The sequence below is a fragment of the Ursus maritimus genome, unplaced genomic scaffold (assembly GCF_017311325.1).
Source record: "Ursus maritimus isolate PB19 unplaced genomic scaffold, ASM1731132v1 scaffold_10, whole genome shotgun sequence".
Taxonomy (NCBI): Eukaryota; Metazoa; Chordata; class Mammalia; order Carnivora; family Ursidae; genus Ursus; species Ursus maritimus.
In genome coordinates this window covers 2,366,052-2,389,540 of record NW_024423344.1, presented here as the reverse complement: position 1 = coordinate 2,389,540, position 23,489 = coordinate 2,366,052, and the positions used below count along the sequence as shown (strand labels likewise).

Genomic DNA, 23,489 nt, shown 5'->3' with positions numbered 1-23,489 from the left:
GGTTCCAGACCACTGCAATAAAGAGAATGTCACACACACACACACACACACACACACACACACACACACGATAAAAACCTTCTGCACAATGAAGGAAAAAATCAACAGAACTAAAAGGCAGCCTACAGAAAAGGAGAAGATATTTGCAAATGACATAACTGACAAAGGGTTAGTATCCAAAATCCATAAAGAACTTATCAAACTCAACACCCCAAAACCAATAATCCAGTTAAGAAATGCGCAGAAGACATGAATAGACACTTTTCCAAACAAGACATCGAGATGGCTAACAGACACATGAGAAGATGCTCAACATCACTCATCATCAGGGAAATACAAATCAAAACCATGATGAGATACCACCTCACACCTGTCAGGATGCCTAAAATTAACAACACAAGAGACAACAGATGTTGGCAAGGATGTGGGAAAAGGGGAACCCTCTTGCACTGTTGGTGGGAACGCAAACTGGTGAAGCCACTCTAGATGACAGCATGGAGGTTCCTCAAAAAGTTAAAAATAGAACTACCCTACAATCCAGCAGTTGCACTACTAAGTATTTATAAAATACAAAATTACAAAATACAAAATTACAAAATACAAAATATTTACAAAGGATACAAAAATCCAGATTCAAAGGGGTACACGCACCCCGATGTTTATAGCAGCACTATCAATAGCTGAACTATGGAGAGAGCCCAAATGTCCATTGACTGATGAATGGATAAAGAAGATGTGGTGTTTATATACAGTGGAATATTTCTCAGCCACCAAAAAGAGAGAGAGGGAAACAAACCATAAGAGACTCTTAACTCTAGGGAACAAACTGAGGGTTGATGGAGGGAGGTGGGTGAGAGATGGGCTAGAGGGGTGATGGGTATTAAAGAGGGCACTTGTGATGAGCACTGGGTGTTGTACGTAAGTGATGAATCACTGAATTCTACTCCTGAAACCAATATCGTACTGTATATTAACTAACTCAAATTTAAATAAAAAAATGAAAAAAAAATAAATCTTTTGGCCACTTAAAAAGTTGTGATAATGTATACACAACATAAAACTTACCACTATTTTAAAAAATTATATTTAAAAGCTGTTTTAAAAATTGTTATTGAGTTTGAGAACTCTTCATATATTTTGTAAACAAGGCTTGTAATAGATACCTAATTTGAAAGTATTTCCCTCCCAGTTTGTGGCTTATCTTTTCTTTTCTTGATATTGTCTTGGAAAAGCATAAGCTCTTAATTTTGAAGTCCAATTTATCAACTTTTTGTTTGCCTCTTAAACTTTCTGTGGCACATCTCAGATATCTCTGCCTAAGTCAAGGTCACAAAATTTTCTCCTGTTTTCTTCTAGATGTTTTGTGGTTTTAGGTTTCACATGGATGCATTTGGATGTTAGTGTTTTTATATATGGTAAGGGGCTATTATTATTATTACTTATGCATACCCAATTGTTCCAGTACCATTTGTTGAAAAGACTATCCCTTGCCATTTAATTGCCTTTATACCTTTGTTGAAAATCAGTAGACGGTGTATACTTATGGACTCAGGGATCACAATCAGAGACTCCCTCTTGTCTAATATCTGAGGCCAGTTTTTCCCTATATTTTTTTGGGGGGGGGTGGTCTTATGCTTGTTTAAGGCAGGAGCTTAAGTCTGGTTTCTGTTACTCCCTCTCAGCCAGAAGCAGAAGCCCTCTGTACCATAATCTTTAAAACTGTTTCTTATTGATAGGTATTCATCATGTTTTCAATGTCTATTTTAACATTAAGAGTCTATATAATATTTTAATTTTTTCTATTCTATTTTATTTCTTTGCTGAAATAAACCATTTTGTTTATCTTCATGTCCACTTGTATTTCTATATAACAGATCTCTAGGACTGGAATCATAAAGTCCAGACCCTCTGAGGGTCTGAGATTTTCATCTAATTGCAAACGAATGAGTTAGCTTGCCACAGTTTTGTGGAAGCTGACAGAGGACATGAGATTCCTGGATTAGAGATAAAAGACCCTACTACTCACAGCAAAAGCAAGAGCCAGAATGTTGGCATATTCGCACCAGTTCTCGGAGCCCCAATTCCCCCAGGGTTACATGGAAGGCCAGAGGACCCCAGCATTTGCAAGGGGCCAAGGGACCAGCACTTGTTTAGCATACAGCCGGCTCTGTAGTGAGCAGCAAACAAACCAGTCCCCTTCCACCCAAGGAATGGGCAGTTACAAGGTACTCACTCTGCAGGAGCCTTCATCTATTCAGCTGCCTGGGTGCATAGCTACATAGCTGCAGAAACTGCTCAGCATCAGGAGTCAGTTAGTCTTCCAAGTCTGCTATACTCAGCAGGAAAGTGCAGGAATGCTCAGGGATCATGGCTGACTGCTCTCCCAACAGCATTTTTTCTCCAGAAAGGCTGTGCCAGTGTAAGACTCCCTTCAATTTTGTATTAAAGGGTTGCTTGTCTGAAACACTTCATTGCCAATATGAATATTTTATCAATCTTTGTAATTTTAGCCAATTTGGTGGGTGAAGGATGAGTTATCTATTTTGTGTTACTTTTCATTTATCTTGAGTTGAGTACCTTGTTTCACATGTCTATTGAAACTTTACGAAATTGTTCTTTAAAGCCTACCCCTCTCTCTTTCTGTGTTCTTTTTTTTTTTTTTTTTTTTAAAGATTTTATTTATTTATGTGACAGAGAGACAGCCAGCGAGAGCGGGAACACAGCAGGGGAGTGAGAGAGGAAGAAGCAGTCTCCCAGCGGAGGAGCCCGATGTGGGACTCGATCCCGGAACGCCGGGATCACGCCCTGAGCCAAAGGCAGACGCTTTAACGACTGTGCTACCCAGGCGCCCCTCTTTCTGTGTTCTGACTGGAGAAAACAAATAAAGGAAGAGCTCCATTTGTCATCTGAGTAGATCAGTGTCTCCAGTGTTTTCCGCTTGAGTACTCTCTAATCCTCTTGAATTGGATGACCGTGGTATTTCCCTTCAGCTTGTGCTGTGTGGACACAAGCTGTCATGAGATGTATGATGCTCTTTCCTCTTGGTCTGTTTGTTTGTCCCTGGACATTTCCTTTCTGTCATACATAAACCAACTCTGCCTCTTGAAGGAGGAAATACAGCTCAAATAACTCCCATTCCTCACTGTCCCCTTAGCACAGCATAGTGGGATCAAACACATCTTCCACTTTCACAGATAAAAACATTTGGAGCTTTCCTTTCCTACTTTCCCAAAGTTCCTAGGTCTCAGTTCTCATCTGTGGAGAAAAGCAGCGAGGATCTTTCCGGAAACGAATTATGAGTGTAAATTCAGAAATAACCACCCTCAGTATAAAGGCCTGAACAAGAATGTTTTGAAGAGATGGTAACATTTTCAAAGAGGAAATTCTACTGCTAGTTGCTTTGGGGTCCTTTAGCGGTCAAGCCTTGTGCCAGCCTGGTGGTGCCGCTCCTATGTATACTGATTTTAGGGTGCACAGTTGGAAACTAAAATATGAAAAAATGAATTGCTGAAGTCCGAAGGGTTGGGTCTTCGCACTTTCCACCCACTGTTGCCCCCAGCCGGTCCTCTCGCCGGCCAGCCCCGCCTACGCCCCTATGCTCCGGGTCTGCGCCTGGGTGTCCGGGTGGAGGCTCCGCCTGCCACGCACCCAATGGGGACCGAGGCGGCGGGCCCTCCCCCCGGCCCTCCCGGAGCCTATCCCGGCCCGCTGGCCCGCCCCTAGCTCGGGTGCAAGCCAATGGGCGCGAGTCACGCCCCGCCCGGCGCGGGTCTCTGGCGCAGCGCGCGGCGCCTGAGAGCTCTGTCGCCCACAGCTCTCCGCACTTGTGGTGCGGCTCCCGGGCCAGCTAGACGTCGCGCCATGGCGTCCCCAGCGGCCGGCGAGGTGGTGCTCATTGGCAGGTAAACGGCCCCGACCCACCGACCCGCCGCGTTCTTGCTGCGGCGCTGGGGGAAACCCGGGCCCGCGGTGCTCCTCGGTGTGGGGCCCGTGCGTCGCCGCCTCGGCTCGGGCGCCCAGGTCGCTGTCAGCTTCCAGACGTGGAAACGGCATGGCGGAACGCCAGCCTCCAACCCTCGAGGGTTCTGTGCGCCCTTGCAACCGTCTATGAAAGTGGCCAGGCCTGTAGGAGCGCCCGGTAGCGGCATGGCTTTGCAGGTTCAAACACACTGTAGAGTGCGGTTTTGTTTCACTTCGTGCCGACTTACTAGCAAGGTTCAGAAAGCTGACAGCGCAGGCTGCGGTGGAAATGCGGTTTGTGGAATTAGTTGAGTGATGCCAGGCCTCCTGGCAAATACAAACAGACGTGCTAGGCGTTAGGCGAAATGAGGTCTGGCAAAGCTTCTGCAGAACTGTATTCTTAACTATTTCCACTTTATGGATGAGAAAACTGAGATTAAGCAGTTTGCCTCTGGTCACAGTCAGTAAGTGGCCGAGATGGCACTACCCTAGTAACGAGATCCGTTGTACATCCGTGGACAGGATTCTGCCTGCAGGGCGTAAAGATGTGCGTGTTCTTGTCCCCAGGGGTGTCTCTGGGCGGCAACAGGTGCTTGGAGGACACACGGGCCATCCTAATTCATTCCTGATTCGTGGAGAAAGCGCTGTTTCCAGAGGGCAACGCTGGAGCCCAGAGTTTGCTAGGGTGTGTCAGTTTAACAGACTAAATTACATCCAGATTTTTCCGGTTTGTGCCCCCATCTGTTCTTTTACAACTTTGCTATTTTCTTTCTTTTTAAAAAGGCATTTATGCGTACCTTTGCACTGACAGGCTATCATAGCAATCTATAGGCATGTTAATACTTGCTATTTATAGTTAGAAGCACTTTTTGGGGGTGACTTTGTGTCTCTTTAGGCCATTGAGGTGTTGGCCTACCTGACCTGCCCCCAGCGACAATTCCAGTGTCAGGATTTTTCCTTTGAACCTATTGAAAGAAGGCATCAGGATGCTTTTGTCAGCTTCCTTTTGGTCAGAGAACAGTGCAGTTAACTGAGCCTTTGACCTTTACAGGCATGTGGATGTGTGTGGCTGCCTGGTGAAGGAATATAAAAATATATTTTGAAAATGTACTTTGTACTGGGTAGAGTGACTTGCATTTTAGTTGTCCAGGGTCAAGGGCTAGAGTTTTGTATATCTTACACCATGTGTTGGAGTGTTCTGCTTTTACCTAATAAATGTTAAGTGGCGTTTGGAAATGACTATGCCTGTTTGGCTCTGATTCTTTCATGAGGAGTACAGTCTTGCAAGAAGGAGCTGTTAGTGAGTCAGTTTATTTCTGATTCCCTTGAGGGAGGTTGATAAGGAATTAGATGAGGGCTGGCAAACTTTAATGACCACAGAAATTGGCACAGGATAGAAAGCCCTTCCTGTCTATCCCACACCCTCCACACCTCAGGAAACACCCATCTCTGCTTCTGGAGTACTGCTGCTTTCCTTCCCTTCATTCCTCTCCCTTTCCTCTCTGTTCTCCCTTCTCCTCTCTCCTCTTACTCACTTTTCCTCTCTCTTCCTCTCCCCTCCCCCTCCCCTTTCTTTCTGTCTCTCTGCTTTCTCTCTCTTCTGGTCCCATGGATGATTCCAGGGAACATCCATTTACAAAATGGGGCTGGAGAATGTAAATTAATTCCTTAAAACCTGGTTTTAAGTTTCATTCTTGGATTTCAACGGACCAATACACCTATTTCAATTTCAGGGACATATTGGGCCATTGTTTTTCCATCTTTTCCTAATAATTACCAGATTCCCTCTTTAAAAGTACTTGCTAGAAATACAGTCCCTATTTAATTCTTTTCCATTGATTTTTTTCATAAAAGACACTTTTTTTGTTTTAAATAAAGATTTTATTTATTTGAGAGAGAGAGAGAGAGAAAACATGAGCAGGGGGAGCGGCAGGCTCCCTGCTGAGCAAGGAACCCTACACGGGGCTCATTCCCAGGACACTGAGATCATGACCTGAGCCAAAGGCAGCCTCTTAACCGACTGAGCCACCCAGGTGCCCCCGTAAAGGACACTCTTCGTCATGGCCACTTAGCTTTCCTGTGAGCATCAAGGGCAAGTCCCTTCAGAATGGTGGGCTTGACAGAATAGGAGTGTGTTTTTGAAGAATTAAGAAAGACAAAAGCCTCTTGGATCTGAGGGCTGTAGGAACATAAAGAAAGACAAAATATGGTAATGGCAACTTTAAAAAATGGGAGTAAAAGTGGGTTTCCTGAAGGCATTTGAGTGGTGTTGTATTTGAGTGGTGTTCTCAAGCTTTCCTGTTAGCCCTAGAAGTCTGCAGGGGAACTTACTTTTATATAATACTGTGTTTCTGAATAACTAAAATATGAATTCTGTATTCATATACATACTGCATTGTGTTTACCCAAATTTTAGGCCTTGAGCTTGTTTTAAAATAGGAACCAATCTTGGGAAGAAGGCCAACATTGTCATATTCCTGGGGCCTCAAGTACGCATGTTCTCCTGTGCCTCTCTCTTTTCACTGAGCACACTTCTTTAGGACTGAGCTCAGGGGCCCCTCTCCTTCGGGAAAAGTTCTGATTCCAGGACCTTCCCCTTAGGGTAGAAACTATTATTACTGGCTGTGTATCCATTTATGCTTGGTCCTAGTAGACAGATGTTTGAGGCTTTATAACAGAGATTGTTTTTTTTCTGATATGCAATGTGAAGGGCTTGTTAGAATGTTGGGTTTTTTTCCTTTTTTTTTTTAATTGAGGTAAAATTGGTATATAACATTATGTAAGTTTCTAGTGTACAACATTATAATTTGACATTTGTACACTGCAAAATGATCACCACAAATCTAGTTACCATTTGTCACTATACAACTGAGCCCCTTTACCAGTTTTGCCCACTCGAATCCCCTTCTGCTCCGGTAACCATGAGTCTGTTCGCTGTATCTGTGAGTTCAGATTAGTTTAGTTTAGTTTGTTTTTTTAGATTCCGCATATAAGTGAAATCATACGGTGTTTGTCTTTGTCCAGCTTGTCTCACCTTCAGGGTCTGTCCATGTGGTCACAAATGGCAGGATCTTCCTTTTTATGGCTAAGTAGTATTCCATTGTGTGTGTGTGTGTGTGTGTGTGTGTGTGTGTCTGTGTGTACCATGTCTTCTTTATTGATTCATTTATAGGTGGACACTTAGGTTGTTTTCACATCTTGGCTATTGTAAGTAATACTTCAATAAACAAAGGGGTGTATATATCTTTTTAAATTAGTGTTTTTGTATTCTTTGGGTAAATAACCAAACATGAAATAGTTGAATTGTATGGTATTTCTATTTTTAATTTTTTGAGTCCTCTCCCTACAGTTTTTCCATACTGGCTGTATCAATTTATATTTCTACCAACAGTGCAACACAGGTTCCCTTTTCTCCACATCCTTGCCAACGCTTGATGTTTCTTGAGTTTTTGATTTCAGCCATTCTGACTGGTGCAAGGTGCTATATCATTGTGATTTTAATTTGCATTTCCCTGATAGTGATATTGAACATCTTCTCATGTGTCTGTTGGCCATTTGTATGTTTTCTTTGGAAAAATGTATATTTAGATCCTCTGCCCATTTTTAATTGAGTTTTTTGTGATCGAGTTGTAGGTCTTTGTATATTTGGATATTAACCACTTATTGCATATATCCTTTGCAAATATCTTCTGGCATTCAGTAGGTGTTTTGTCATTTTCTTGGTGGTTTCCTTTGCTGTGCAGAATCTTTTTAGTTTGATATAGTCCCACTTGTTTCTTTTTCGCTTTTATTTCCCTTGCCTTTGGTGTCAGCTCCAAAAAAAGACATCGCTAGGACAGATGTCAGGAGCTTACCACCTATGTTTTCTTCTAGGAATTTTTTAGTTTCAGTTCTTAAGTTCAAGTCTTTAATTTATTTTGAGATAATTTTTGTGTGTGTATGAGATAGCAGTCCATTTTCATTCTCTTGCATGTGGCTATCCATTTTTCCCAACACTATTGAAGAGACTGTCCTTTCCCAATTGTATATTCTTGCCCTCCTTTGTCAAATTAATTGATGAGATATGTGTGGGTTTATTTCTGTACTCTATTCTGTTCTCTTGACCTGTGTGTCTGTTTTTATGCCAATACTGTAGTGTTTTGATTACTATAGCTTTGTAGTATAGGTTGAAACAGGGGAATATGATACCTCTAGCTTTGTTCTTCTTTCTCAAGATCCCTTTAGCTTTTTTTAGATTTGTTATAGTTATGTGAAAAATGCCATTGGGAATTTGATAGGATTGCATTGGATCTGTAGATTGTTTTGGGTAGTATGGACATTTTTTTTTTTTAAAGATTTTATTTATTTATGTGACAGAGAGACAGCCAGCGAGAGAGGGAACACAGCAGGGGAGAGGGAGAGGAAGAAGCAGGCTCCCAGCCCAGGAGCCTGATGTGGGACTCGATCCCGGAACGCCAGGATCACGCCCTGAGCCAAAGGCAGACGCTTAACGACTGCGCTACCCAGGTGCCCCTGTAGTATGGACATTTTAACAATGTTAATTCTTTCAATCCGTGAGCATGGAATATCTTTCCATTCATTTGTGTATTCTTTAATTTCTTTCATTAGCATCTTAAAGTTTTGTTAAAGTGCATTAAAGTATACAGGTTGTTCACCACCTTGGTTAAGTTTATTCCTAGGTATTTTATTCTTTTTGATGCAGTTGTAAGTGGGATTTAAAAAGAAACTTCTCTTCTGGTAGTTATTAGTGTGTAGATGCAATAAATTTCTGTGTATTGATTTTGTATCCTGCAATTTTACTGAATTCATTTATTCTAGCACTTTTTTGGTTGAATCTTTAGGGTTTCCTATGTACTGTGTCTTGTCATCTGCAAATAATGAGTTTTACTTCTTCCTTTCCAGTTTGGAGAACTTTTATTTCTTTTTCTTGTCTAATTTCTCTGGCTAGGACTTCCAATACTATGCTGAATAAAGGTAGTGAGAGTGAACGACGATCTTGATCTTACTCAAGATCTTGTTCAATTATCCTGCCTGTTCCTGATCTTAGAGGAAAGCTTTCAGCTTTTCACAGTTGAGTATGCTGTTAGTTGTGCATTTGTCATAATTGGTCTTTATCGTATTGAGGTATGTTTCCTCTATACTACTTTTTGAGAGTTTTTTTTTTTAAGATTTTATTTATTTATTTGACAGAGAGATAGAGCCAGAGAGGACAAGCAGAGGGAGTGGCAGAGGGAGAGGGAGAAGCAGGCTCCCCACTGAGCAGGGAGCCCAATGCAGAGCTCGATCCCAGAACCCTGGGATCATGACCTGAGCCAAAGGCAGATGCTTAACCATCTGAGCCACCCAGGTGCCCTGAGAGTTTTTATCATTAATGGATGTTGCATTTGGTCAAATGCTTTTTCTGTATCTGTTGAGATGATCGTATGATTTTTGTCCTTCATTTTGTTAATGTGGTGTAACACACTGATTGATTTGTGAATATTGAACCATTCTTGCATCCTTGGAATAATCCCACTTGATCATGATGTATGATCCTTTTAATGTATTGTTGAATTTGGTTTGCTAATATTTTGTTGAGGATTTTTGCATCTATGTTCATCAGGGATATTGGCCTATAATTTTCTTTCTCTCTCTCTCTCTCCCCCTTTTCTTCTTTTTTTTTGTAGTGTCCTTGTCTGGCTTTGGTATCAGGGTAATGTTGACCTTGTAAAATGAGTTTGGGAGCATTCCCTCCTCTTGAATTTTTTGGAAGAGCTTGGGAAGGATTGGTTTTAAATCTTGTTTGAATATTTGGTAGAATTCACCAGTTTGGTCCTAGACTTTGGTTTGTTGGGAGGTTTTTAATGACTGATTCAATCTCCTTGCTAGTAATCGGTCTTTTCAGATTTTCTTTTTCTTCATGATTTAGTCTTGGAGGATTGTTTCTAGGAATTTATCCATCTCTTCTAGGATGTCCAGTTTGTTGGCATATAATTGTTTCAGTAGTCTCTTACGATCCTTTATATTTCTGTGGTATCTGTTGTAACTGTTCCTCTTTCCTGATTTTACTTATTTGAGGTTTTCCCCGCCCCTCCCCCCTTGCCCTGTTTTTGGTGAGTTTGGTTAAGGATTGTCTATTTTGTTTATCTTTTCAAAGAACAAGCTCTTAGTTTCATTGATCTTTTCTACTGTCTTTTTAGTCTCTGTTTTATTTACTTCTGCTTTGGTTTTTATTTCCTTCCTTCTACTAATTTTGTAGAGTAGTCTGTTCTTTTTCTAGTTCCTTTAAACATAGAGTTAGATTGTTTGAGATTTTTCTTGTTTCTTGAGGTAGGTCTGTATCACTATAAACTTCCCTCTTAAAACTGCTTTTGCTGCGGTCTGTAGATTGGGACTGTTGTATTTCTGTTTCAGTTTGTCTTCATGTATTTTTTCTTATTTCTCCTTTGATTTATTCTTTTTTTTTTAATTTAAGATTTTATTTATTTATTTGACAGTCAGCAAGAGAGGGAACACAAGCAGGGGGGGTGGGAGAGGGAGAAGCTGGCTTCCTGCTGAGCAGGGAGCCTGATGAGGGCTTCATCCCAGGACTCTGGGATCCTGACCTGAGCTGAAGGCAGACGCTTAACCAACTGAGCCACCCAGGCGCCCCTCCTTTGACTTATTCTTGACCCATTGGTTGTTCGGTAGCATGTTGTACTATCTTCACATATTTGTGATTTTTCCAGTTGTCTTTCTATATTGATTTCTAGTTTCATACCATTATTGTTGGTAAAGGTGCTTGATATGATTTTAATGTTCTTAAATTGATTGAGACTTGTTTTGTGGACTAACATATGATCTATTCTGAATGTTCCATGTGCACTAGAGAAGAATGTGTATTCTGCTGATTTTGGATGGGATATTCTTTTTTTTTTTTTTTTTTAAAGATTTTATTTATTTATTTGACAGAGATAGAGACAGCCAGCGAGAGAGGGAACACAAGCAGGGGCAGTGGGAGAGGAAGAAGCAGGCTCATGGCGGAGGAGCCTGATGTGGGGCTCGATCCCGTAACACCGGGATCACGCCCTGAGCCGAAGGCAGGCGCTTAACCGCTGTGCCACCCAGGCGCCCCTGGATGGGATATTCTGTACATATCTATGAGTTCATCTGGTATAAAGTGTTTTGTTTTGTTTTTAAGTAGGGGCTTGAATTCAGTGTGAGGTTTGAACTCATGACCTGAGATCAAGACCTGAGCTGAGATCAAGAGTCAGATGCTTAACTGACTGAGCCAGCCAGATGCCCCTGGTAGAAAGTGTTTTTTAAGACTGATGTTTCCATATCGATTTTCTTATTTTCTTATTTTTAAATTTATTTTTAATTAATTGATTAAAAAACAGCAACATGTTTAGATTTAATTTCTTTTCGTAATATAGCTTTTTTTTTGTTAGTGTAGTTGACACACAATGTTACATTAGTTTCAGGTGATTTAACAAGTTTGTACATTATGTTATGTTCACCACAAGTGGAGTTACCATCTGTGCCATTATATCATTATTACAATATTATTGACTGTATTCATTATGCTGTGCTTTTTCTTCCTGTGACTTATTCATTCCATAATTGGAAGCTTCTGTCTCCCTCTCCCCTTCACCCATTTTGTCCCCCTGCCCCCAGCAACCATCAGTTTGTTCTCCGTATGTATAGCTTTGATTCTGCTTTTTATTTACTCATTTTTTAAGATTCCATTTATGAGTGGAATCATATGATATTTGTCTTTCGCAGTCTGACTTATTTCACTTAGCATAATATCCTGTAGGTCCAAACATGTTGTCTCAAATGGCACGATCTCATATATTTTATGGCTGTGTAATACTCCATTGTGTGTGTGTGTGTGTGTGTGTGTGTACTGCATTTTCCTTATTCATTTGTCTGTTGATGGATGCTTAGGTTGCTTCCATGTCTTGGCTATTGTAAATAATGCTGCAGTAAACATAGGTGTGCGTATATCTTCACAAGTTAATGTTTTCCCTGGCAAATACCCAAAAGTGGAATTATTGATTTTCTGTTTGGATAATTTATCCATTGATGTAAGTGGATGTTAAAGCATCCTGCTATTATTGTATTGTTGCTGTCAATTTCTCCTTATCCTCTTATTGGGTCGACCCCTTTATCATTATGTAATGCCCTACTTTGTCTTTTATTACAGTATTTGTTTTAAAGTCTCTTTTGTCTGATATAAGTATAGCTACCCAGCTTTGGTTTATATTTGCATGGAATATCTTTTCTTTCCATCCCTTCACTTTCAGTCTGTGTGTCCTTACATCTGAAGTGCGTCGGTTGTAGACAGCATGTAGATGGGTCTTACTTTTTTTTTATCTGTTTAGCTACTCTTTTGATTGGAGAATTTAGTTCATTTACATTTAAAGTAATTATTGATAAGTAATAATAATAGCCTGCCTTTCAGGCTGAAGCTCCAGACCAAGAAAATAGGCCTTTCCACATGTGTTTCCATCTTCTGTTGCGCAGTGCCCTGGGAGTGGTAGCCTGCCAGGGAGTGTCTCTCTGACTGTTTCAGACCCATGGGGTCCAGAAACACAATCCCCTCTGGCCACCAGAGCCAGGGGCATCTCCTGGGTGGGCTGTGTGTGCCTGCTGGCAATGGCAGGGCAGGCCAAAGCTGTGGAGGTGGGGCAGGGCATTCCCACCTGAGATAGGAGGCTGGTGGTGGGGTGGGGGGTGTACAAAAATGGTCCTTGCCAAAGCTGGCACCAGCAAGGCGGAAGGAGAACACAAAAATGGCACCATTAGTGCCTCTGTCTTCAGAGAAAGTCCCAACAAATTTCTGCCTCTCCTCAGCTGATTTAAAACTAATAATAGGTGAGTCTCCTTTGCATATGGTAGGTGCCTTTCCAACTGTTGCTTTTGTGCTGGGTCCTGAGGTCTGTGGGTCTGTGCATTAGCCCTTTAAGAGTGGATTTTTTTGTTCCACATAGCGCTATCGTTCTCCTGGAAGTAAGCCCCTTGGTTTTTGAGGCCAAACACTTTGGGCGGGTGGGAGCTTGTCTCTCTAGTATAGTGATGTAGGGTTGGGGTGTCTGATGTGGGGGCACAAATCCCTTGGTCCTTGGGAACAAGATCTGTATTATGATGAGTCTGTGGGTCACCATGCCTTGGGTGGGGTTTCTTGCGAGACTGTGTCTCTCCCTCTCCTATCCCACTTGATGTGGCCCTTTTATCTTTTGTCGGGAGGAGGTGTTCAGGTGGCTTTTGGGTCCTTTTCAGAGGAAATTGTTCCATGTGTAGCTGTAGATGTGTTGTGTTCCTGGGAAGAGGTGAGTTCAGGATCCTTGTAAGTTGCCATCTTGAACTCTGTCTGGTAGAATGTTATTTTATTTCAGGTAATGCATCCCTTAAGCTAGTCTTAATTTTTTAATTCCAGAATTTTACTTTGGGGTGACTTATGTACATTTTTTATAAGAAACTTTCTGAGGCTTGAATTTTTTTTTTTGGAATGCTACCTTAGGTATTACTCTGCTGATTTTTGCATTTAAACACACAGGCATATGGCTATATACACAGACACACAGAGAGCAAACCCTACCATGCTCCCGTTGCTTCTTAGCAGCTCAAACACTAAATGTGCCCTTCCTAGGAAATATTTAATAGCTCTTACTGGCAAATATTTCATAGCCAACTTAGATTAATAGTGTAGGAACAGTTTTACTTCATCTTTTGCCCAGTAAATAAGTAACTGTAGAATGGAAAGACAATTTAAAAAGTATCTAGTATGGATTTTTTTCAAAACTAAGTGCCATTAATGATAAAATTAGAATTGAAGCATTATTTTAGAAAAGGTTTTATTTATTTATTTGAGAGAGAGAGACAGAAAGAGCATGGGGGGGCAGATTCACCCCTGAGTGGGGAGCCAGTTGTGGGACTCCATTCTGGAACTCTGAGATCATGACCTGAGCAGAAGTTAGATTCTTAACTGACTGAGCTACCCAACTGCCCCAGAATCGAACCAATTTTATTACTTAACTTTTCTCCCCTGCTGCTTTGCTGCTATGTAACAGAATAAATGTTCACCTGCAGTAGCTTAAAAAAAAAAAAAAGATTTTATTTATTTATTTGAGACAGAACACGAGAGAGAGCAAGTGAGCACCAGTGGGGGCAGGGAGAGGGGCTGAGAGGGACAAGTGGACTCCCACTCAGCAGGGAGCCCCACACGGGACTCCACATGAGCTCGACAGGGGTCTTGATCCCAGGACCCTGGTATCATGACCTGAGCTGAAGGCAGACACTTAACCAACTGAGCCACCCAGGTGCCCTTTCACCTGCAGTAGCTTTTTGAGGTACTAATTCAGATTTATGAATTGAGAAACTTTAAAGCATATCAGAATAGTTAGAATTTTAGGTACCCGTTATATGGTCCCCAGGTATCTAGGGGTTCAGAAAAAGTTAATAAGATGTCATGGGCTTTAAGGGCAGGAAGCTAATTGTATTTGGGCCCAAGGTAAAGTAGTACTGGGAACAACAAAGCTGCCAGAACTTTCATTCTGGGGCTGTGCAGTTTGATCTTTGTACCTGTTTATATTAGTCTGCGCCATAAATTCCCCCTGCCTCCACTTGCTCACTTTTCCTCTCTCCTTTGCTTCTTTGTCTTGCACATTGCTGCCAACTCCAGCATTATAATCTTTCAACTCCAGTGCCTATTACTGACTTATAGTTCTACATTTTAGGTCCAGTTCTCAGGAGAGGAAATCTGATTGGCCTGTGCAAGCCAGGCTACAGGTATAGTAGGGTACTGATAAGCCAGTTGATTGGGTGGTTTGGGTCAGATGTCCATGTCATGTCCGGTCATGAATGACTATGTGTGAGGGGGAAGGGATACCAGCGGCTTCCCAGAAGTTGGCTTATTTCTCTTGGTCCCTCCTCTAGAGGACTATGGACAATACAGATTGTGAAACTATTATAATAAGAAGAAATCCACTTTGTCTTTAATGCCTGTTGTATGGAATATAACTAATTTTTCCCAGATTTTTAAAAAAATTCTCAAATACACAGAAAAGTAGAAATTATGGAAAAAAGAATGTCCTCATATCTACTTTTCTATTTAATAATTGTTAAAATTTGCTCTATTTGCTCTGTGTGTAATTTAATTAATGCTAAATGTTACAGGGTTAGTTTTTACATTTTTGCTAATATAAATTCTACTGTAAATGAGTGTCTGTGTGTTATTAACCTAACCTAGGGTCAATTCTGGAAGTAAAATTCCCAGGTCAAATATTAGAAATACTTAATTTTGATACAGGCTGTGAGACTGCCTTCAGATATTTTACACCACTTTTATTCCCCTCAGTGGTTTGTGAGTGCCCGTTTGCCCGTAACCTCACCAACACTAGGCATTGTCAGTTTGTTTAATCTCTGCCGTTTGGATATATATTTTATTTGCTTTCATTAGAGTAAGGCAGTAGAATATATTTTCAAGTTAGTTTGTTCACATACTTTATAGAGGTCCCCCCCCCTCTTGTGTTTGGTGTATTCATCTTTTATTTCTGGTTTTATAGGAATTTTTGTATGTTTATATGTTATAAATATTATTTCTTTTTGGACATTTGTCTTACGTTGATTTTTTGGTCATAAAAAAAGTTATTAAGATCAGTTAATTTATTTGGCAACCAGCTATTCAAACATGAGGACCATTGTGGCTTGGATTTTGTAGAAATGTCTTTGACAGAAAGGTTGAAAACTGCTGTCGAGTGAATGTCACCCCACCCCCCAACTGCATTTGTAGATGAACTACAGTTCTCGCGGATGTGTGACTGACTCCTATATGATCGCAGCATACTGGCATAGTTGGGGGTGGAACTAGGTGAAAACAACCAAGATAAATGATTGAATCATGATAACAGTTGTTGCTGCCTGTTAGAAACATAATGTGATGGGGCGCCTGGGTGGCTCAGTCGTTAAGTGTCTGCCTTCGGCTCAGGTCATAATCCCAGGGTCCTGGGATCAAGCCCCACATCAGCCTCCCTGCTCAGCGGGAAGCCTGTTTCTTTCTCTCCCACTCCCCCTGCTGGTGTTCCCTCTCTCGCTGTGTCTCTGTCCAATAAATAAATAAAATCTTAAAAAAAAAAAAAGCATAATGTGAGCCACTAGTGCAAATCACATATGTAATTAAATTTTGTACTAATTTTAAAAAAGGTGAAATTAGGGGCACCTGGTGGCTCAGTTGGTTAAGTCTCTGCCTTCTGCTCACGTCATGATCTCAGGAGCCTCGAATGGAGCCCTGCATCATTGGGTTCACCGCTCCACAGGGAGTCTGCTACGCCGTCTCCCTCTGACCGTCCTCCATCATGCTTTCTCTCTCTTCTCTCAAATAAATAAATAAAATCTTTAAAAAAAAGTGAAATTAATTTCAGTATGTTAAGTGTTATGATTTCAACAAGTAATTTATGTAAAATATTACTAATGAAACAGTTTACATTCTTTTTGGGGGGCATAGTCTTTAAAACCCAGTGTGTTTTTTACACTTGCAGTACATTTCACTTCACATTAGTCACTTTTCAAGTGCTGAATAGTGCCATGTGGCTATCAAGTGGCTGCTACACTGGACAATGCAGGTTTAAGCAATGATGTAACCTTTGTGAATCAAGAAAGCCTATCTTCAGAAAGCTTTCTTCTCCCCCTTTGTTATGCCTCCCCTTGCAGTGCAGACTCATTTGAGAGGCACTTACCCATGTTTTGAAAAGGCAAGTCAAGTTGTGGGAGGAGGTTTACTTAATGAGATGCATCTATTGTGTTCTCCTTTGTGGAAAGTCTTTTCTGTAAAAGCAGCGACAGTACTTTGGGCTTTTATAAAAAGGCTAGCTGAAGCCTCTCACCCTTCTACCTTGTATGGCCTGTGAGCCTTACCTGTGCCTGGCACTTAAGGTCCTTTTCTTTTGCGCCTATCCTCTCTGTTTCATTGTGTGGTGGGCACAAGATGTGGGGGGACTTACTGATGGGGGTCTGCTGCTAAGGCTGCTTTGGAGGCCCTGTGGAGCTCTCACCCCTGAGGGAGTCAGCTTGACAGGCTCTGGAGCCTGACCAGCATGTGGGCGAAAGCTTTTACATGGATAGAGGAGATATGAGTCATTTTGGAGAGGTGTGGTAGTTTCTGAAACCACAAAGTGGAAAGGAAAAGAAATCTCTTTTTGAAAAATATTTTTATGAATTATGTCATACATACAGCAAAGTACAGAAATCCTACGTACACAGTTTGATGATTAACATAGAGGGGACACACCACTGTAAACCCCGCTGTGAAAGTATCCATTCTAGAGTTAGGCTGTCTTATGGGGTTAAATAAATCACCATATATGTCAAACATTATGATACTGGCAGTGGGAGAAAAATATTTAGAGTCAATGACTGGTCATTTGGGATGACCTGAATGAATGTTAATTGGCCTTTTAACTTCCTGGCTTGCGTGCGGCTCTGGAGTGTGTGTGGGGGGTGAGTGGGTGTCTGAGGACGAGAAAGAAGTCTTCAGGCAGGGGCTGTCTCTTTCAGACTCTGGCTTGTGGTCTATAGGGTTTTTTCCCCCTCATATAGTCTAGAACAGCTCTGTCAATAGATCTTTATGCAAAGAGGAAAATGTTCTATTTATGCCTTTGCTGTTCAAGTTGGTGGCCACTGTCACAGGTGGCTATTGAATACTTGAGACGTGTCTAGTACTATTGATGATTTTTAAAATTTATTAATTTTAATTAGTTTATATAGCATGTGGCTAGAGTCTGCGATATTGGACAGTGCAGGTCTAGAGCATTGAGAGTTTAATAACTTATGTATACATAATGTGTAAATTTTATATTAATTGTAAAAGATTTTAATATTGCAGAAGAATATGGAATAAAACATTCTGTATAATCCTGCTTCCTCTTCCAAAATTGAGTAGAGGTGTTTTAGTTGTTTTCATTCCGTTTTTCCAACAAATGACTTCACATGAGAAACCTTGTAACAAGATAGTAGCCCCTCTCAATAACCCCTTGTATGTATTAGAGGCTTAGTTCAAGTGAGCATTGTGTGAGGGCTTTGAAGCTTGGATAGCACTTCTGTGGCATTAACAGGATTTTCAGGTCAATAGGAGGCATGCTAAGCTCTTCTCTTCAGTTGCTTGGGCCCACGCCTGACAGAAGTGGAAGCATTTAACTGTATGGAGTGCTTTCTGTATTCAGAGCCTGAACGATAGATTAGCTGAATTAGGAGAGGTAGGGGGAGGAGAGACGGAGTGGGGATAATACTTCTTGGAGTCCATCTTTTGACTGCTATTCTAGCCACCACCACCCCCTTCTCAAATCAGCATGTAGTTACTCAATGAAATAACATCACACCTGAGACAAGCCTGGCCTGCTGAATGTCCAGTCTACTTGCAAGCTAATAATTTAGCTTATTACCATTTCCTGAATGCTGGTGGAGAATTGGAGAATCATGGGTCAGAGACAGAGAACTTTCTTTTTTTTTTTAAATAATATATTTTTTTATTATATTATGTTAGTCACCATACAATACATCCCTAGTTTTTGATGTAAAGTTCCTTGATTCAATACTTGTGTATAACACCCAGTACGCCATGCAATATGTGCCCTCCTTAATACCCATCACCAGCCTATCCCAGTCCCCCACTCCCCTCCCCTTTGAAGCCCTCAGTTTGTTTTTCAGAGTCCATAGTCTCTCATGCTTCATTCCCCCTTCTGTTTACCCCCCCTTCTTCTTCCCTTTCTTCTCCTACCCATCTTCCTGCTTCTTATGTTCCATAAATGAGTGAAACCATATGATAATTGTTGTTCTCTGCTTGACTTATTTCGCTTAGCATTATCTCCTCCAGTCCCGTCCATGTTGCAGCAAATGTTGAGAAATCGTTCTTTTTGATGGCTGAGTAATATTCCATTGTATATATGGACCACATCTTCTTTTTTTTTTTTAAGAATTTTTATTTTGGCTAGTAGACGAGGCCGAGGCTTCAGCCAAGCGAGAGGAACACAAGCAGAGTGGGAGAGGAAAAGCTCAGAGCTCTCCTTCAAGAAGAGCCTGATATTGGGCTATAGATCTAAAATGGCGGGGATCGCCTGAAACCAGCGAAGCGGTAGCTGTGCTTTCTTTGAACCTGGACCATCTTCTTAATCGATCATCTGTTGAAGGCATACCGGCTCCTTCCATAGTTATTATTGTGGAATGTCTATGCTTTATGTTTATGGGGTGCGCCATGGCGCTTTCTCTCCGCTAAATCCTACATCTTTGGACCAATACCCGCCAGTACAGAAGCCACTAGTCATAGGAGTAGCTCAATTTTTCCAACTTTTAGGGATTCTCCACACTATTTTCCAAGCGTGCTTTCCAACGCATTCCACCAACTGTGTGCAGGAGGATTAATCCCCTTTCTCCAGCATCCTCTCCAAAAAAATTGTTTCCTGCCTATCAATTTTGTCCATTCTCACTGCGTAAGGTGAAATATCTAGTCTGGTTTTGATTTGAAAATTCCTGATGACCAATAATTTTGATTTATTTTTTCCATGTACTTATTAATATTTATACATATGCTTTATTGAAAAGTATCATAATTCTATATCTTCTCTTGCCCATTTTTGATTTGTTTATCTGTTTCTTACATACCTTCAGAGTTTGAGAAGTTCTTTGTAGATCTTGGATACCAAGTCTTTTATCTATACTTATCCATTTCCAGCTCTATCTTTACCCCAAAATCAAGTGACTTTCCACTATCTCCCGTTTTTTGACATTTATAGCTACAGAAGAAGGTTTTTATCTTGATGAAGTCCACGGAGTTCATTTTTTCTTTTGTTTCTTTTTTGAAGTTGTGTGTGAAAGTTGCTGTGGCGATATCAAAAGTTTGCAGCCTATGTTCTCCTCTGAGATTTGATGGATTCCTATCTCACATTGAGATAACATCATTGGAGTTTATCTTTATTATATGGTGAGAAGTGGTGAGAGTTTTATTACAACATATAGCTGTCCAATGTTTTCCGCTTTGCTTTTTATTAAAGAACTTTCTTTTCACTGGATGTTTCCTGTTTTTGTCAGGTCAGTTGCCCCCAGAAAGGCGAGATCCATATAAGGTTCTCCATTATTACAGCCGATCCCTGTGTCTGTTTTGCACGTACCAGTACCCGTACCATGTACACATGGGCGTGCAGCTTTGTAGTATAACGAAATCAACAAGCAGACGAGAGAAGCACTGTGGTGGCAGAGCAAGGCATTAATCACAATAGCTCCGCATCGTGGAAGGAGCGGAGATCGCATCAGCAGAATGAGCTGGATTAAGAGAATCATGATTATATCATACAATGGAATACAATTTTGTTCCTTTGCCCTGAGTCCCACGAGAGATGTGGGGTTCAGGTGGCTACCTGCAGGTTCGATGAGTATGTTCCGGACAAAGAACCATTGACTTGGCTACTGTTTACCAATAAAGAATATGCGCCTCTATCCTCAGGATGTATTCGGCAGTAGAAATAGGTGCAGGAAGCGAAGGCTATGTAGTGACCAGAGATCAAATGAAGAGGACAGTTCCATCATATGGTTTCATCGCGAACAGTGAACATAAAAAAATAGCAGGAAGATCGGTGGGGAGAAGGAAGGGAGAATGAAGGGGGGTAACAGAGAATGGACGCCATGGCAAAGAGTCTGTGGACTCTTGGAAACAAACTGAGGGCTTCAGAGGGAGAGGTGGGGGATAGGATAGGCTGGTGATGTGTAATAAAGGGGGCATGTCATAGCATAGACCTGGGTATTATCAAGCAGGAAGCTTATAATTTAAATCAAAAACTAAAAATACTTTTCCATAATGGTGACTAACATATCAAAATGAAATTAGGTGGGAGCCTCAGGGACGAGAGTGCTGTGTTGTCTCAGGGAATCATAGGTCATAAAGGGTCTAAATACAGTTATTTCTCAGCCTGGTGTCCATCCCCTAAACCTCATTTCTCCTTCCGTAGCACCTCTTTTCGAACCTCAAAATACAATTCCATCCTATATTGCTTTTCCTAGCACCTTTTCTTTATTCATATTCTTTTTATAATATGAAAAGATTTCAAAATATAATGATAAGTTGTGAAGAGAATAGTACAATCAAAACTTAAGTACCCCACTAGTTTAACAGTTACCCAACAGAGGCTAATCTACTTTCAGTACATGTTCCTTCTGTGTGGATTCAATTTGAAACAAATCCAGATATGTCAACACGTATATACCTAAAAGACAGGACCTAGTTATTCTTGAACTAGAGGTTAGAGTTGCTGAACCATGGAGTTGAAAATCCATATAACGACACAACGAAACTTAGTTACTAACAGCCTACAGTGACTGGAAGCCTTATTGTCTATCAACAAATTAACTCATACATATATTCCATATATTGGCTCCCAAATGTTCTTGGTGAAATGAAGAAAATCTTCTTAAAGAAAATACAAGGAAGAAAATCTATTTAAAAGTACATACTATAAAAATACCATATAAAGTGACATGTACAGTTAAACACATGTTTTCAGGATTAACTATATTTTTTAAGATTTTGTATTTATTTATGTGACAGAGACAACCAAGAAATTTTGTGGGAAATTACTTTGGAGAAGGGCAGGCTCCCATGGAGAGGCATTCTGGCCAGGACCTAGTTCCCGGAATGCCAGGATCACGCCTGAGCCGAAGGCAGACGGCTTGCGACTGCGCTACCCGGGCCCCCAGGGTTAACTGTATTTTAAAAATAATGTAACTAATGCAATCATCACGCATAACCATTAACAAAATTGTAATATTAAATAATATCTTTAAAGATCCCATCAATATTCCGAGAATTCCCTGATTAACTTCATGATGGGTTTTTCGCTAGCGGTTCGATTGATTCAGGGTCAAGTAAAGACCCACATATTATATTTGAGTTGGTATGTTTGACTTCAATCTCCTTGGGCACCACATCTGCATCTCTACTGCATTACTCTCCTCTTTCTGTTCTCTCTTTGGTGCTCTTTGGGATTTATTTGTTCTGAAGAACAAGGATCATTTCATTCCTTGGCAAGGAATTTCTAATTGATTTTTGCTGAATATGCCATAATGTGAAATCATTATGTAATTTCACTTCCTGTCCTTCCTTTCCAACTAATTACGTTAGATCTAAGCTAATTTTTCTTGCCCCAGAACAGCTTTTCCTACACCGTCCTCATCCGAGAACTGCTCTTTGTCCCTACGCCGCCACTTTGTTTCATCAGCGCTTTAAGCTTCTGGCTGAAGATGGTTCTCCAGTTTTTGAGCCACGTTTACATCCTCTTCTCGTTGAGATTCCTTTAGCACCTGACACCTGCATCACCAGGAGAACTTTCCAGCCATCCCCCATCCTTGGCAACTACTGTGATTTGGAGGAGTGTTCCAGGCTCGTCTTTGGCTTTATTATTGTACACTTTCCTTGGTGATCTCATCTGGATTTCATAGCTTTGCCTCTATGTGCCAGCGTACAGTAATCCCCGATTCGCCAGCCTCAACCCGGTGCTGCCTGACTTTGAAGACTTCTCTGTCTGGTTGTTTGATGTATCGATTGGACATCTTTTCCAGCTTAAAAGCATCTCTCTTGTACTTTAATCTTTTTATACGAATCTGCTGGGTTATGGTCGCCATCAAGTTCAATGGCCTCCTGTCCTATAACAGCGCTATTGGTGGTATCGTGCTGGCGATTCGCTGCTTTTTCCATAAGCGCCCTTGCCCGGCACCAGCTGCTTCTCCTTGCGCCGATACATCGCATCCTGAAAAAATCCTGCGTGTTCGAAACTCAGCCGGCCGTGCATCACCCTCAAGCTGCCATACCCTTCCAGCTATGTATACGGTGAGCTGCCGACTATCAGCCAGCTGGTCTGTTTGCTTCCATCTTTGCCCTGTCTTCAATTATATTCTTTGAAGGCGCTGGTGCTTTGGTGCGCCAACTTATTTTTAGAGAAGCACACTTGTGCAAGTGCAGTGGAGGGCAGGGAGCAGAGAGGAGAGGGAAGGGTTCATCAGGCTTACACTGGGCTGAGGACACAAGTGCCAGCTTCCAGATCTCGCCCTGGTCTGACTGAAGGCTGTAAGAGTTGAACACTTAATAAACGCTGGAAACACAATTTGCTGATAAGTATTATTATTATAGCAACCCAGAACCTTTTCTTTTCTTTTCTTTTCCTTTTTAATAATAACTTTTATTATGTTATGTTAAATCCTACATACAGTATCTCCTCAATAATTTTAGGTAATGTTCCCATGATTCTGATATTTCCAAATCTAATACCAGGTGCACCATACAATATGTGCCTCATAACTCTCCTCTTCAGCCTATCCCAATCTTCACGCCCCTCCTCTAGGCCTCAGTTTTGTTTCCCAGGAGTCCACACCATCTCTCATACAGCAGAACCTTTTAAAACAGAAGTCGACCGTCTTTCCTCTAAAACCTTCTATTATCTTATCTTGCCTCCTAAAAAAAACCTTCTATTATCCACTCTCTGTCACACTCGAGGTCAAAGAAGCCAAAATCAGCAATACCCATGTAAGCA

The 23,489-nt window shown here is 41.2% G+C and overlaps 1 protein-coding gene across 1 annotated transcript in view; it reads left to right on the top strand.

Annotated features, from left to right (window-relative positions):
* The first annotated feature begins 3,757 nt into the window (after positions 1-3,757).
* Positions 3,758-23,489, top strand: part of CRYL1 (crystallin lambda 1) — a 157,178-nt gene continuing 137,446 nt past the window's right edge. Inside the window, exon 1 of the mRNA XM_040621238.1 lies at positions 3,758-3,902. Within this exon, the coding sequence (XP_040477172.1) occupies positions 3,862-3,902 (41 nt within the window). The 5' untranslated portion in view covers positions 3,758-3,861. The remainder of the gene's footprint in view (positions 3,903-23,489) is intronic.